Consider the following 16,482-nt stretch of genomic DNA (forward strand, 5'->3'; position numbering starts at 1 on the left):
GTTTCCATAATTTTTACCCATAATTTAAGTGTTAATTTTACTATAAACTATTATAAATTAGATTTTTTTGTGTGTGTGTTTCCTCCTGGTTTTCTTTCCAAATCCAATAAATAAGAGACTACAGTGTTATTCCTGGTCTAATTTCAAGTCTAGTTAGGTAATTTCATTGTCTCAAAAGAATTAAGCATAAAAGATAAATAAAAATTATATATATACATACATATAATCAATATATGAATCAGTGGATATGTCTTTATATGATATATATACCATATATATCTTTGTGTGACATATACATATATGCCACATTATTTATGAATATGTGTATATGTGATGGTTGTACAACTTTCATAATTTTACTCATAATTTAAGTGTTAATTTACTATAAACTAGTATTAATTAAATTTTAGTGTGTTTCTGATTTTCTTTTGGTCACTCATTGTGACAATTTGATTTCATAATTATGTGATTGTGACTTGTAAAATAAAGAAATATTTGATTTTACAAGAATTAAGAAATCAAGTTACACACATGCACACACACACACAAATATATATATATATGTATATATATATATATATATATCCTGGAAAGTCATTTATGACCAGAAAAAACTAAACCTCATGAATTTCTGATGTATAAAAATTTTGTTGTGTTTCCTATCTCCTGCAACTCAATAAGTTGTACCCTTTGTTTTCTAGACAGTTGAAAATACCAAGAACTCTTCCAAACACTGTAGAATAGCTGAATCAAAGCTAAATTTCATTCCAGTTGCTTTGGAAGTAACAGTTTTCCAAAGACTTGGCAATGAGTAGGTACCTTTTCTCTACCACTAAACTTTGCCCCATAGGCAAGAATTAAATATAGCTGTCAGAAAAATCCTCCAATTCACGTCAGCACAGAATGCAGTTCCAGAAAGGCACGGCTTCAATTGCACCTTAGGAGGGAGATTCATTAACATGCCCTGACTTTTCATAAGATAAGGGGACAAGAAAGTCTGCAAAATGGCTTAAAAGAAGCACCCTCAAATTCCTGTAGGTGACTGACTAATCTCATTTTGCATAATGTTCTACAGTTCCATCCATTTCCTCACAAATGACATAATTTTGTTCTTCTTTATGGCTGAGTAAATTTCATTGTGTACATATTCCATAGCTGTGTAATCCATTCATCTGTTGATGGACATCTTGGCTGGTTCCATAGTTTGACAATTGTGAATTGTGCAGCTATGAACATAGATATGCATGCATTAGTTTGGTAGTTTTGTTCCTATTTGGGGTAAATACCCAGAAGTGATGTTACTGGATCAAAAGGTTGCTTTGTCCCATTCTGAGGATCCTCCATGCTGTTTTCCAAAGTAGTTGTGCTAATTTTCAATCCCACCAACAATATATTAAAAAGTAAAGTAATACTCTGTTTTGCTTTGTTCTAAGCAAACTACTTCCAGAAGTTATAGGTGTTTTCTTGTGGATTTTTTGGGGGGATGAGATACAGAGTAAATGCATTTTATTCATTAAACAGATAATACTGAATAATATACATACGAATTGCATTGTGAATGTATTAAGAGAAACAAACAATTGCTTTTAGTACATGTCCAAAGTTAAGTAAATACTAAATAAATGAAACAATATCATTTGGAAGAATCAATCTATGAACCTAATTAAAAATGTGATCTTCCTGAAAAACATAGAACCACATTGGTTCATTAAATTTTAACACATTTATATTTACCAAGTAAATATAAGTAGATAGGGATATAAAGTAGTAGGTAGGGATATAAAATAGTAAAATATCCTTCTGTCCTATTATAGGAATTGAATGTTAGAATATCATTATAATTCAATCAGGTATAAACACAGATTAATCCATTAGCTAGATCAGAGTGGTTATAATAGGTTTCCTAGTGGGAAAATTTTCTTAAAGACACAACTTATTGATCAGTACTTTAGAGGTTGATTAAATATTGGTTACATGCCTTGTCTCACTGAGTGTTCTTTTCTCTGAAATTCAGTACCTAGAAGCTATTCGATAAAAGTTCATTTTTTTTCATTCCTTAAGCTTTGTGAATCCTATAGAATACTTTCCAGCAAGTCTTTCTTTCTTTCTCCAACCCCCATCACACACCTATGTCTTCTTACTTCTTTCCTTTCCTTCCCTGTAAACAGTGCCTGAAGTTGAACTCTATATTGTATGGAAAGTACCTGAGTTGCTTTCATGGTGTTATCACACAGAGTGGATATTTTAAGAACTGAACTGATAGAAATAGAAACATGATTATATAAAATGACCTGAAGACTCAAGTAAATTCTTATCAGAGCTGGACTTCAATGTAACTCTTTCCACTAGAACATAATTAGAAGATATCCTGAAAGATTTTCTGCAAACTTAAGAATTGACCAGGACTTCACGACCCAAATATTTCATCCAGGGATAATATCTCCATAACACTTATGACTCTAGCAATGCCTGTATAAAAGAAAGTTTCTGAACATCTTCCAGCTTTTTCTGGTTGCTGTGAATTAGAATCTGGTCAAATTTCAACATGGTAAATTCATTTAACAATTCTATTCACTGGTACAACTGTTAGCCACTCCGTTGCTGCTTTCTGAGAGGCACAGAGAAGACAGAATGACTTTAAAAGAATGTTTGAAAACAAAGTGGAAGGTGTTTCTTTTGTCATCTTCAGTTGTGATTCCATAGCATTGTAAGACCTTTCTGTGTCGGGGACTTTAAGTCACCCATAAAAATGAAATTGCTCATACTCCAGCAGGTGAGAATGCAAGCACTTTTTAAAAATATTTGACTATAGGAGGGGGCATTAAATCAAGGCATTTACAGAAGATATTCAAACCTACATATGTCATTTACAACTTCACCTACTAGAAGTTTTCACCTTATCTCTCCTAGTCCTGACATTGGATTTGGCAGGGTGCATTTAATTCATTTTCTTCCAGATCTCTTACAAAGTTGTCTGGCCCTTGTGCAGGAGCCCTTGAGTAACAGCCAGGTCTTGTCATTGAGATTTTTCAATTATCTCAGAATCTTGACATATACACCTGTGAGTAAAACTGCTGTCACCCAGAGATGGGTAATCAGACTGCAGTGAGCACATTCCTTCTCTGGGGATTTTCCAGTTTCCCAGAGCTGCAGCATCTCCTCTTTGTGGTGATTTTCTGCTCCCATGTAACCATTCTACTTGCAAATGTGTGTATCATGGTGGCCATCAAGCTCAGTCACAACCTCCACACCCCCATGTACTTTTTCCTCTTTGGCCTGTCTTTGTCGGAAACCTGTACCACTATGGTAATCATCCCTCGCATGTTAGTGGACTTGCTTTCAGAGAGCAAGACCATTTCTCTTCCTGAGTGTGCCACACAGATGTTTTTCTTCTTTGGTTTGGGAGCCAATAACTGCTTCATCCTGGCCGCCATGTCCTATGACCGCTACACGGCCATCCACAACCTACTGCACTATTCCATCCTGATGACCCGGAAGATCTGTTTTCAGCTCATGATGGCCTCTTGTGGGACCGGGTTCGTGGTTTCCCTGTGCATTGTCACCATAGTATTCAATTTAACTTTTTGTAATTCCAGTACTATTCAGCACTTTTTCTGTGACATCGAACCTGTGGTCTCCCTTGCCTGTAACTATACATTTTTTCAGAAAATGGTGCTCTTCACATTCACTGCCTTTGTGCTACTGGGCAGCTTTATTTTAATCATGATTTCCTATGTGTTCATTGTGTCCATCGTTGCAAAAATGCCCTCTACAAAGGGGAGGTGTAAGACCTTCTCGACCTGCTCCTCTCACCTCACTGTCGTGTTCATACACTATGGCTTTGCCTGCTTTGTCTATTTGAGGCCCAAGAACAGTGATTCATTCAGCAAAGATACGCTGATAGCTGTGACCTACACTGTGCTGACACCTCTGCTTAACCCTATCGTGTACAGTCTCAGGAACAAGGAAATGCAGACAGCCCTAAGGAAAGTACTGGGCAGTGTAACTTGGTTTTTCCCTCACATAGTAAACAAATGAACCCAGAACTAGACTATTTATGCAGTGTTGATAAATAAAAGTGGTAAAAGGTGGAGTGCTTCTAATAAACTTCACTACTTAGTATACAAAGCAACTGAAGTACTAATTGCCTGATATGTCCTAGTCTCTTTCTTTTCTTTTTCCTGATAAAAAAAAGATGGAAAAGAAAATGGGTGATTAATTAAGGACTTTAAGGACAATGGTAGATTGTTTCGTGGCTATATAATACTGACATCAGTGAAGGAATATTTTGTATGAAGATGGCAAATAAGTGATTTAGAAATGGATGGGGAAGTAAGCAACTTCTTAATAGAGCAGAGAAACTAATGCACTTCTCTCAGAAAATAAGACTTAATTTACATAGAGAGGCAGAGAATAGGCTCTGTTGATAGGTGGAGCAAAGAGAAATACTAGAATGAAAGTAAAAAAAACTTGGAAAAAACACCAGCAAAGAAAGGAGAAATTAAGATAAAGCCCAGTCTCCCTGGCTTGAAGGCAGGTGAGGAGAGTGCCTGGAGAAAGTGCAGCTGGGACTGGACTTTTGGTTATGATGATTACAGGTGGTGTTAGAGTTAACTGGTCTCCAGACCAAAGTGAGTGTGTGTGTGTGTGTGTGTGTGTGTGTGTGTGTGTGTGTGGTCATACAAGTATGTGTGTTGCACTGGGGATTAAAACCAGGGGCATTCTAACTCTGTGATACACACCCAGCCCTTTTAATTTGAAACAAGGTTTCACACATTTGCTGAAGCTGGCCTTGAACCTGCAATCCTCCTGTTTTGTTCTCCCATGTACTGGGGATAAAGATGTGTGCCACCATTCCTGGGTAGACCCCATTTCTTCTTCAGCACTGAATTATAATTTGACTAAAGGTTCTCTGGTCACCACTTCACACATTTCATCATTTTATTTCCCCCCCCAATATCCCAGCCAAATGCTAAAGCCTCTTTTTTCCCCATATATTTTAACTTTTAATTGAATTATTTTATTTTAAATATCAATCTTTAAGTCTAACCAAGGTTTTATGTTTTATTTTTTTCTTTAATCTATACTCGGCCAGTTCTCAAAAGCCTAAATAAGCAGAGCCATGAAGAAAATGAACCTCTTGATATCACTGGTGCATTCTACCTCTGCGCTACACCCCAGATCCTCTTGTTCATTTATTTATTTATTCATTTTTTTAAACAGAATCTCACTAGCTTACTGATAGTCTGGCTACCTTGCTGAGGCTGTCTTTGAGCCTGCAATCCTCCCGTCTCAGCCTCCCAATTACTGGGATTAAAAGTGTGTGCCATCACAACCAACTAATTTCTTTCAATGTAAAGGTATCTCAAACTGATTTGGAAAGAAAATTTCTGAGTCATGTAATTAAAATATCTTTGCCACCAAAATAAACCTTTATTTATTATACCATAATTGTATAAAATTTGGTACACCTTGAAAATGTGCTGCATTTATGTTTAATTGAGTGAAAAAGCTGAACATTGAAATACAGATCAAGCTATAACTAGCCATTCTTTGCAAGTTACAACACCGTGATTTTAGAATAACAATAGTAATTTTGAATAATTTTTCTGCCTTCTCAAAAAAAAAACTTAAGTCCAAGTTTTATCTTCAAAAAAACCCCTAAATTTTATTTCAAGCAGGTTGCCTATAATGACAAGCAAAAGAGTTTCTTAGTTAGGAACAGGGGTCAGTTGGCTCTGGAGATGAGATGAATTCCACAAAGAAAATGAACTGGAAGAATTATTCTTGGTTGACTGGGAGTATATTGAATAATCAAGTATTTGGTTCAATCAGTAGCCATTGCTATATATTTTTGTGCATCAATTTTGTACTTTACCATGAGTGAAATCATAGCAACAACTCACATATTCACTGATATTGATATTGTCTTCTTCCAGCTCTTTCTGCATCTCAGCTTGTCTCCTTTCATGGCATAGGGTTTGTTTACATATCCATGTCTCCACTAGAACTCTTATGTCTCAGAATAGTAAAGCAGGAAAACAAGAATATTATCTGCTGTAGAGTAGAAGGACACAAAAAAAGATGGAAGAGGAAAGAAGGAAGGAATGAAGAAATGAGCTGGGGAAGTAGAGAATATTTATATACTCATATTTATATATAAAAATCATAAAAATATAGATGAGTTCCTTGTTTTCTTCTGAATTTTATGTTATTAAATTTTATATTTTGACACTTACTCTGGGCCCCTGCCGAACTGCGAGTAGCACGCCAGACCCCTGGAGAAACCAGACCCAGTAAGACGCTGGGTTCTGGGCAGGGGTCGCGGGCTGGGCACGCCAGATGGGGCCCGGGTCGTGGGACTCTGGGCCCCAGGCAGAACTGCGAGTAGCACGCCAGACCCCTGGAGAAACCAGGCCCAGTAAGACGCTGGGTTCTGGGCGGGGGTCGCGGGCGGGGCACGCCTAATGGGGCCCGGGTCGCGGGACTCTGGGCCCCTGCCGAACTGCGCGTAGCACGCCAGACCCCTGGAGAAACCGGACCCAGTAAGACGCTGGGTTCTGGGCAGGGGTCGCGGGCTGGGCACGCCAGATGGGGCCCGGGTCGCGGGACTCTGGGCCCCAGGCAGAACTGCGAGTAGCACGCCAGATCCCTGGAGAAACCAGGCCCAGTAAGACGCTGGGTTCTGGGCAGGGGTCGCGGGCGGGGCACGCCAGATGGGGCCCGGGTCGCGGGACTCTGGGCCCCAGGCAGAACTGCGCATAGCATGCCAGACCCCTGGAGAAACCAGGCCCAGTAAGACGCTGGGTTCTGGGCAGGGGTCGCGCGCAGCGCACAAAAGCCGGGGCCTGGGTCGCGGGACCCTGGGCCCCGGGCCGAACTGCGCGTAGCACGCCAGACCCCTGGAGAAACCAGGCCCAGTAAGACGCTGGGTTCTGGGCGGGGGTCGCGGGCGGGGCACGCCAGATGGGGCCCGGGTCGCGGGACTCTGGGCCCCTGCCGAACTGCGCGTAGCACGCCAGACCCCTGGAGAAACAAGGCCCAGTAAGACGCTGGGTTCTGGGCGGGGGTCGCGGGCTGGGCACGCCAGATGGGGCCCGGGTCGCGGGACTCTGGGCCCCAGGCCGAACTGCGAGTAGCACGCCAGACCCCTGGAGAAACAAGGCCCAGTAAGAAGCTGGGTTCTGGGCGGGGGTCGAGCACAGGGCACGCCAGCTGGGGCCCGGATCGCGGGACTCTGGGTCCCGGCCGAACTGTGAGTAGCACGCCAGACCCCTGGAGAAACCGGGCCCAGAACAGAAAAAGATAAAGAAAAATATCGGAGAGGTGGTAAGAAAGCCGTTATGGATGCCAGGACACTGGAGATGCAGACAAAACTTATCTAAATGCACTGGAACTTATGGAAAAATTCGCTGTGAAAGAGGACTGCTATTTCTCTATATTGTTAAGAATCTCAGCCATCACATATAAGGAGAGAGTTTAGCGGAGACCAAGGAGAAATGCGGTGTTGAAAGAGTTCTTCGCGATGGTGGTAGAGACTTGTATTCAGGAGAAGCAGAAACCGGATCTTACCAACTTTATTTTTTTGGAGAAATTACACCAAATGTCGAATGCTACCATCACGCATGCTTAGGAACACTGGACAACATTCAGAGTGGAAAAAGAGCCTGGGAAGGATTTGAAACGGTGGAGAGAGTGGCAATGCCAGTGGCCAATATTCGGGGGAGGCAGAGATCTGATACATTACAACTGGAACCTTTGAAATACTAACCACAGAGACAGTGATCGGAACCTGCTGAGGGGTTAGGCGGGCGCCGGAGCCAGTGGCCGACATCGGAGCTTGCCGTGAGGCAGGGCCACTACTGAGGCCTCCGTGGCCGGGATTGGAACCTGCAGAGGGGTTAGACCGATGCTGGGGCCAGCGAGGCCGGCATTGGAGCCTGCCATGATGCAAGGCTTGTGCTAGGGCCTCCGAGGTCGGGTCCGGAACTTGCTGAGGGGTTAGGCCGGTGCTGGGGTCAGCGAGGCTGGCATCGGAGCCTGCTGTGAGGCAAGGCCAGTGTTGGGGCCCCCGAGGACGGGACCGGAACCTGCTGAGGGGTTAGGCCGGTGCTGGGGCCAGCGAAGCTGGCATCAGAGCCTGCCATGAGGCAAGGCCGGTACTTGGGCCTCCGAGGCCAGGATAAGAGCCTGCCAAGGGGTTAGGCCGCTGCTGGGGCCAGCGAGGCCGGCATCGGAGCCTGCCTTGAGGCAAGGCCGGTACTGGGGCCTCTGAGGCCGGGATTGGAGCCTGCCGAGGGGTTAGGCCGCTGCTGGGGCCAGTGAGGCCGGCATCGGAGCCTGCCGTGAGGCAAGGCCGGTACTGGGGCCTCCGAGGCCAGGATAAGAGCCTGCTGAGGGGTTAGGCCGGTGCTGGGGCCAGCGAGGCCGGCATCGGAGCCTGCCTTGAGGCAAGGCCGGTACTGGGGCCTCGAGGCCAGGATAAGAGCCTGCCGAGGGGTTAGGCCGGTGCTGGGGCCAGCGAGGCCGGCATCGGAGCCTGCCGTGAGGCAAGGCCGGTACTGGGGCCTCCGAGGCCAGGATAAGAGCCTGCCGAGGGGTTAGGCCAGTGCTGGGGCCAGTGAGGCCGGCATCGGAGCCTGCCTTGAGGCAAGGCCGGTACTGGGGCCTCTAGGCCAGGATAAGAGCCTGCCGAGGGGTTAGGCCGGTGCTGGGGCCAGCGAGGCCGGCATCGGAGCCTGCCGTGAGGCAAGGCCAGTACTGGGGCCTCCGAGGCCAGGATAAGAGCTTGCCGAGGGGTTAGACCGGTGCAGGGGCCAACGAGGCCGGCAGCGGAGCCTGCCGTGAGGCATGACCAGTGCTGGGGCCTCCGAGGCCGGGATCGGAGCATGCCGAGGGGTTAGGCCGGTGCTGGGGCCAGCGAGGCCGGCATCGGAGCCTGCCGTGAGGCAAGGCCAGTACTGGGGCCTCCGAGGCCAGGATAAGAGCCTGCCAAGGGGTTAGGCCGGTGCTGGGGCCAGCGAGGCCGGCATCGGAGCCTGTCTTGAGGCATGACCAGTGCTGGGGCCTCCGAGGCCGGGATCGGAGCCTGCCGAGGGGTTAGGCCGGTGCTGGGGCAGCGAGGCCGGCATCGGAGCCTGCCGTGAGGCAAGGCCGGTACTGGGGCCTCCGAGGCCAGGACAAGAGCTTGCCGAGGGGTTAGGCCGGTGTTGGGCCAGCGAGGCCGGCATCGGAGCCTGCCTTGAGGCAAGGCTGGTACTGGGGCCTCTGAGGCTGGGATCGGAGCCTGCCGAGGGGTTAGGCCGCTGCTGGGGCCAGTGAGGCCGGCATCGGAGCCTGCCGTGAGGCAAGGCCGGTACTGGGGCCTCCGAGGCCAGGATAAGAGCCTGCTGAGGGGTTAGGCCGGTGCTGGGGCCAGCGAGGCCGGCATCGGAGCCTGCCTTGAGGCAAGGCCGGTACTGGGGCCTCGAGGCCAGGATAAGAGCCTGCCGAGGGGTTAGGCCGGTGCTGGGGCCAGCGAGGCCGGCATCGGAGCCTGCCGTGAGGCAAGGCCGGTACTGGGGCCTCCGAGGCCAGGATAAGAGCCTGCCGAGGGGTTAGGCCAGTGCTGGGGCCAGTGAGGCCGGCATCGGAGCCTGCCTTGAGGCAAGGCCGGTACTGGGGCCTCTAGGCCAGGATAAGAGCCTGCCGAGGGGTTAGGCCGGTGCTGGGGCCAGCGAGGCCGGCATCGGAGCCTGCCGTGAGGCAAGGCCAGTACTGGGGCCTCCGAGGCCAGGATAAGAGCTTGCCGAGGGGTTAGACCGGTGCAGGGGCCAACGAGGCCGGCAGCGGAGCCTGCCGTGAGGCATGACCAGTGCTGGGGCCTCCGAGGCCGGGATCGGAGCATGCCGAGGGGTTAGGCCGGTGCTGGGGCCAGCGAGGCCGGCATCGGAGCCTGCCGTGAGGCAAGGCCAGTACTGGGGCCTTCGAGGCCAGGATAAGAGCCTGCCAAGGGGTTAGGCCGGTGCTGGGGCCAGCGAGGCCGGCATCGGAGCCTGCCTTGAGGCATGACCAGTGCTGGGGCCTCCGAGGCCGGGATCGGAGCCTGCCGAGGGGTTAGGCCGGTGCTGGGGCAGCGAGGCCGGCATCGGAGCCTGCCGTGAGGCAAGGCCGGTACTGGGGCCTCCGAGGCCAGGACAAGAGCTTGCCGAGGGGTTAGGCCGGTGTTGGGCCAGCGAGGCCGGCATCGGAGCCTGCCTTGAGGCAAGGCTGGTACTGGGGCCTCTGAGGCTGGGATCGGAGCCTGCCGAGGGGTTAGGCCGCTGCTGGGGCCAGTGAGGCCGGCATCGGAGCCTGCCGTGAGGCAAGGCCGGTACTGGGGCCTCCGAGGCCAGGATAAGAGCCTGCCGAGGGGTTAGGCCAGTGCTGGGGCCAGTGAGGCCGGCATCGGAGCCTGCCTTGAGGCAAGGCCGGTACTGGGGCCTCTAGGCCAGGATAAGAGCATGCCGAGGGGTTAGGCCGGTGCTGGGGCCAGCGAGGCCGGCATCGGAGCCTGCCGTGAGGCAAGGCCGGTACTGGGGCCTCCGAGGCCAGGATAAGAGCTTGCCGAGGGGTTAGGCCGGTGCAGGGGCCAACGAGGCCGGCAGCGGAGCCTGCCGTGAGGCATGACCAGTGCTGGGGCCTCCGAGGCCGGGATCGGAGCATGCCGAGGGGTTAGGCCAGTGCTGGGGCCAGCGAGGCCGGCATCGGAGCCTGCCGTGAGGCAAGGCCAATACTGGGGCCTCCGAGGCCAGGATAAGAGCCTGCCAAGGGGTTAGGCCGGTGCTGGGGCCAGCGAGGCCGGCATCGGAGCCTGCCTTGAGGCATGACCAGTGCTGGGGCCTCCGAGGCCGGGATCGGAGCCTGCCGAGGGGTTAGGCCGGTGCTGGGGCCAGCGAGGCCGGCATCGGAGCCTGCCGTGAGGCAAGGCCTGTACTGGGGCCTCCGAGGCCAGGACAAGAGCTTGCCGAGGGGTTAGGCCGGTGCTGGGGCCAGCGAGGCCGGCATCGGAGCCTGCCTTGAGGCAAGGCCGGTACTGGGGCCTCTGAGGCCGGGATCGGAGCCTGCCGAGGGGTTAGGCCGCTGCTGGGGCCAGTGAGGCCGGCATCGGAGCCTGCCGTGAGGCAAGGCCGGTACTGGGGCCTCCGAGGCCAGGATAAGAGCCTGCTGAGGGGTTAGGCCGGTGCTGGGGCCAGCGAGGCCGGCATCGGAGCCTGCCATGAGGCAAGGCCGGTACTGGGGCCTCAAGGCCAGGATAAGAGCCTGCCGAGGGGTTAGGCCGGTGCTGGGGCCAGCGAGGCCGGCATCGGAGCCTGCCATGAGGCAAGGCCGGTACTGGGGCCTCCGAGGCCAGAATAAGAGCTTGCCGAGAGGTTAGGCCGGTGTTGAGGCCAACGAGGCCGGCAGCGGAGCCTGCCGTGAGGCATGACCAGTCCTGGGGCCTCCGAGGCCGGGATCGGAGCATGCCGAGGGGTTAGGCCGGTGCTGGGGCCAGCGAGGCCGGCATCGGAGCCTGCCGTGAGGCAAGGCCGGTACTGGGGCCTCCGAGGCCAGGATAAGAGCCTGCCAAGGGGCTAGGCCGGTGCTGGGGCCAGCGAGGCCGGCATCGGAGCCTGCCTTGAGGCATGACCAGTGCTGGGGCCTCCGAGGCCGGGATCGGAGCCTGCCGAGGGGTTAGGCCGCTGCTGGGGCCAGCGAGGCCGGCATCGGAGCCTGCCGTGAGGCAAGGCCGGTACTGGGGCCTCTGAGGCCAGGATAAGAGCCTGCCGAGGGGTTAGGCCGGTGCTGGGGCCAGCGAGGCCGGCATCGGAGCCTGCCGTGAGGCAAGGCCGGTACTGGGGCCTCTGAGGCCAGGATAAGAGCCTGTCAAGGGGTTAGGCCGGTGCTGGGGCCAGTGAGGCCGGCATCGGAGCCTGCCGTGAGGCATCTCCAGTGTTGGGGCCTCCGAGGCCGGGATTGGAATCCTGCCAAGGGGTTAGACCGGTGCAGGGGCCAATGGCCAGCATCGGAGCCTGGCGTGAGGCAAGTTCACTCCTGCGGCCTCCAAGGTCGGGACCAAAGCCAGGTTAGGGGTTTGACCGGTTCAGGGGCCAGCGAGACCAGAACTGGGTCCTCCCATGAGGCAAGGCCGCTGCGTGAGCCAGCGAGGTCTGGATCAGTCCACTGAGTAGCCAGGCCACTACTGGGACCATCAAGAGTGGGATCGGTACTTGCAACGCAGCATGCACAGAGAAATATCGCAGAAAATATAAATCAGACGCTTCTCTTAATCAGCAATAACTAGGAGGAAAAGGGCAACAGGAAGAGGTTGAGCTATAGAAAGGGCCCTATAGTGAAGCAACTAATGTGATCAATCAGAGGGTATGTAATACTGGAGGACGGAGCCTCTTTAAAATGCAGGAGGTACATAAACAAATGTATCAAAGTAAATCACCAAAGAAGTGTGGGATGGAGGGAGGGGGAGGGAATGGGACGGGGGCTGGAGGAGGGCTAATTGGATGATGTGTGCTTGTATATCCTCTCAAGTCTTGTACTCCAATGTGATTGATATATGACTACAATGCACCAATTTAAAAAATAAATTAATTAAAAAAATAATAAAATAAAATAAAATAAAATAAAATAAAATAAAAAAAATTTTATATTTTTAAATTTTACATTCAGGTCATTTGTGGTTGTGCATTCCTTTAATCTAGCACTTAGGTGGCTGAGACAGGAGGGTTCCAGGTTTAAGGACAGCCTCAGCAACTTAGCAAGACCCTTGGCAACTTTGTGAGAAATAAATAAATAAATAAATAAATAAAAGCAATGAGGTTGTAGCTTGGAGATAGAGTCCCTCTGTGTTCAATCTCCAGTACCAAAAAATTAAAATTAAAAATATTTTAAAATAAATACTCTGTTGGCAGATTGGGCCCTAAGCAATTATGTTATCCAGGTCAATTCTAGTGAGAAAAAGTACTGAAAATGAAAATAAAAGTGAAAAACATCCAGTCCAAGATCCCTACAGAGTTCTCAGAATCTACCAACATGCTGCCTTCCCAGATCAGATTATCTCTTCTGCTATAGCTCCTTAGCATCTTTTTAATAACTTCATTTCAGTGAAGTTATTAAAAAGATTTTGTTAATTTAAATTTTAATTCTTTTTATACCTTTCATACCTTTATAGCCATCTCTTTTAGAGCTAGGAGGGATCAGTCATTCACTTTTATAACATCTCTGCCTTGATATCATTTTTATGCTTAATTCATGTACCTTGGATGGATGGATGGATGGATGGATAAATGTGGGTGACTGAATGATATGCATACTATCTCCATCACAGTGGCCATAGAATACTGATCATCTTGCAGCCCATGACTCTAAGAAATAGATTTCGTTAAGTATTATACAGGGGTCAAATAGGAGGTGTACTTTGTGATCAATTTAATTTGGGGGATCTAGAAACTTGAATTCACATCTTTATTGTCCACTCCCCAAAACTCATTTAATCCCACAAGGAACTCTATCAACCTCACCCACCGTCTTTTCACTATCCACCACTCCCCATGTAAGGGTTTGGATTTAAAATGTCCCCAGACCTCATGGGTTAGACAAGGCAGTCATGTTCAGAGGCAGGTGAGACTGGAGGGTATGAATTCTGGGCATGCGGCCAGATAGAGCGTGTGTGACCTGGCCAGCCCAGGTGTGATATCAGCTCTCTCTTCTTCCAATCCTGACTCCTGCCTGAAGGCCAGTGTGAGGTCTACAGATCTGTGAGCAAATATACTCTTCTTTCTCTACGTTTTGCATGTCAGGTGTTTGGGTGATAGTGGGGAGAATGCAGACTGAAACAACCCTCAGATTCTCACTTCCCTCCATGTCAGATGACATTCCAAATGCCACCATAATCATCCCCTCATACATACTCCCAAACCTCTTGATCTTTTCTTTCAAATTCTACTGGCAGAATTTTATACCAGTTAAGTCCAACTCTCTGCCTTCCCTATAACTATGTAAGCAGCTAAACTTGTGTAGAAAACAAGGTACCACCATGTTAAATGGGCCTACCCAATTTTAACCTCCTGGGAGATATGAGTTAACTCTCCTGGGAGATATGATATAACTCTCCTGGGAGAGTTAGAGTTGCTTTGGAAAACAATCTGGAATAGGAAATAGATGATGGAGAAGAACTGAAGTCAAGATTTCATATGAGTCAAATACTCAATATATCCAGCTCATTTCCTGTTATTACCTTGAAATGTATCACATTCAGCTACCTTGGAAGCCATCTTGGGTCACTGTGTTTGGGTGATAGAAGGACGTGGCATATTAAGGACAGTCAGTCTGTGGTTGACTTTTGAAAGGCTACACGTATAAGGAATCCTTTTTCTGTATAATTTTATGTAATCTTAAGAAAAGTAAATTAAGATTTAAAATTCTTTTTTCCTGACATTTCATCCCTAAACTTCAGGGTAAATACAAATTCATCATGTGCACTCTCATAAGTAAGCCAGCAAATTTCCCTGAATGCTGGACAAGCCTCCAAGACACTGGAGTGACCTCCTCCTATTTCTTGATATAAGTAAAGTATTCCCTGAGGACATTGTGATATTCTTGGGTCATTTGGGCAGGAAGTGCTTGACTCTAAATGAGGCCACTGGTCTACATCAGTTAGAGTTAATTCAGGAAAAACTAAAAACTTCTAGCTATTTCAAGCAGAGAAGAATTTAATTTAGACAATTTTGTATTTCAACATTATTGAGAGAGTCTGGAGAAGCAGAATTTCAGAAACCCCAAACCAAAGTCAATTTTAAAACTATTGCTATAGCTAAAATATACGTCTTTAATGCCAGGTGTGGTAGCCCACGCTTGTAATCCCCATGCTTGGGAGGCAGAGAAAGGAGGATAGCGCAGGTTCGGAGCCAGCCTCTCTGGCTTAAGAGACCCTGTTTCCAAATAAAAATATAAAATAGGACTGGGAGTGTAGCCCAGAGGTAGGAGGGTTTCCAGGAACCCCAGTACCACCACCAAAAAAAAAAAAAATAGGTCTTTAAATGTGGCTGTTACTACTTCCAACACTTAAGAAAATGGAGTTTAATGTGGAAGACAGTAAAATCATTGCTGATGACTGAATTAAGAAATTTCACACTATACCATATATTAAGATTATTCTTACTCTGATATTTTCTTTTTCTTTTTCTTTTTTCTTTTTTCCCTTTAGGGATTGAACCAGGGACACCCTATCACTGACCTATCTCCACCATTGTCTTACTTTTTGTCTTGAAACAAGTTCTCACTAAGTTGCTGAGGGCCTCGCTAAATTACTGGCCTCCCACCTGCAACCCTCCTGAATCTGCCTCTCATTTATTGAAGTTATAGGTGTGAACCACCACATCTAGCTTGGTGTTTACATTTCTATTAAAGAAAAAGTCACATTCCTTTAAATGTTACACTTTTGTTAAAAAAAAAACTATTTTCACATAAAAAGGACAATTGATGAGTAAACACAAAGAAGATTTGTAATCTCTCAAATAATTTAAATTCTAAAAATAAAATTAGTCTGATTCAAGTAAAGCATTGTAAGGGCTATTACATTTTCAGTGAGATTATAAGAAACCAAGAATTTTCAGGTTCAGAGACAATAGGAATAAAAGAAGAAAAATAATTCAGAAGACAAAAGACATTATATTATGTACATATGTGAAATTACCACTGCCAATCTTAATATCATGTACGGGGAAGGGGAGGAAGTGGAGAAGAGTAGGGAGTGTGGAAGGAGGTAGAAACAGGAACCATGTCCTGTGTGCCTGCTCCTATCTCTGTGAACCACATAAGATGTGAGACTATGATGTACTAATAAAAGTGAACTAAATAGACACTTCACGAAAGGAAAAAATTCAAATGACCAATAAATGCATGAGAAAATGTTCAACATCATTAGCAATCAGAGAGATGCATTTCAAAACTACACTGAGATTTTACCTAACTCCAATTAGAATGACAATCATTCAAAATACAAACAACAACAAATGCTGGTGAGGATGTAGAAAAGTGGGAACTCTAATACATTGTTGCAAATTAGTATGAACACTTTGGAAAACAGTATGGAGGATCCTCAGAAAAATGGGAACAAACTTACCATATGATCCAGAAATACCACTTCTGGGTATCTACCCAAAAGAATGGAAACCAAACTGCGAAACTAATGCATGTGTATCTATGTATAGCTGCACAATTCACAGTCGCCAAACTATGGAACCAGCCAAGATGTCCATGAACAGATGAATGGATTACAAAACTATGGGATATGTACACAATAGAATTCTACTCAGCCATAAAGAAGAACAAAATTATATCCTTTACAAGGAAATGGTTGGAACTGGATAACATTATTTTAAATGAGAATTTCCAGTCACAAAAAATAAAAAAAAATGGATACTATCCCTAATACGCGGAAGCTAGGGAGAAAATGAGTCATAGAAGGAA

General features: G+C 47.6%; 2 protein-coding genes across 2 annotated transcripts in view; both read left to right on the forward strand.

Moving 5' to 3' along the window:
- The window catches only part of LOC308261983 (olfactory receptor 5P4), a gene marked incomplete at both ends in the record, with an annotated part of 97,639 nt that overhangs the window by 65,719 nt on the left and 15,438 nt on the right, over nt 1-16,482 (forward strand). The window lies entirely within an intron of this gene.
- LOC308272420 (olfactory receptor 10T2-like) lies at nt 3,088-4,038 on the forward strand (the record flags this gene model as incomplete). Its single annotated transcript, XM_080709219.1, has 1 exon — nt 3,088-4,038. The coding sequence occupies one exon, from the start codon at nt 3,088-3,090 to the stop codon at nt 4,036-4,038; it is 951 nt and encodes a 316-aa protein (XP_080565345.1).

The sequence above is a fragment of the Muscardinus avellanarius genome, assembly GCF_963383645.1.
Source record: "Muscardinus avellanarius genome assembly, chromosome: 1".
In the NCBI taxonomy this organism is placed as follows: domain Eukaryota; kingdom Metazoa; phylum Chordata; class Mammalia; order Rodentia; family Gliridae; genus Muscardinus; species Muscardinus avellanarius.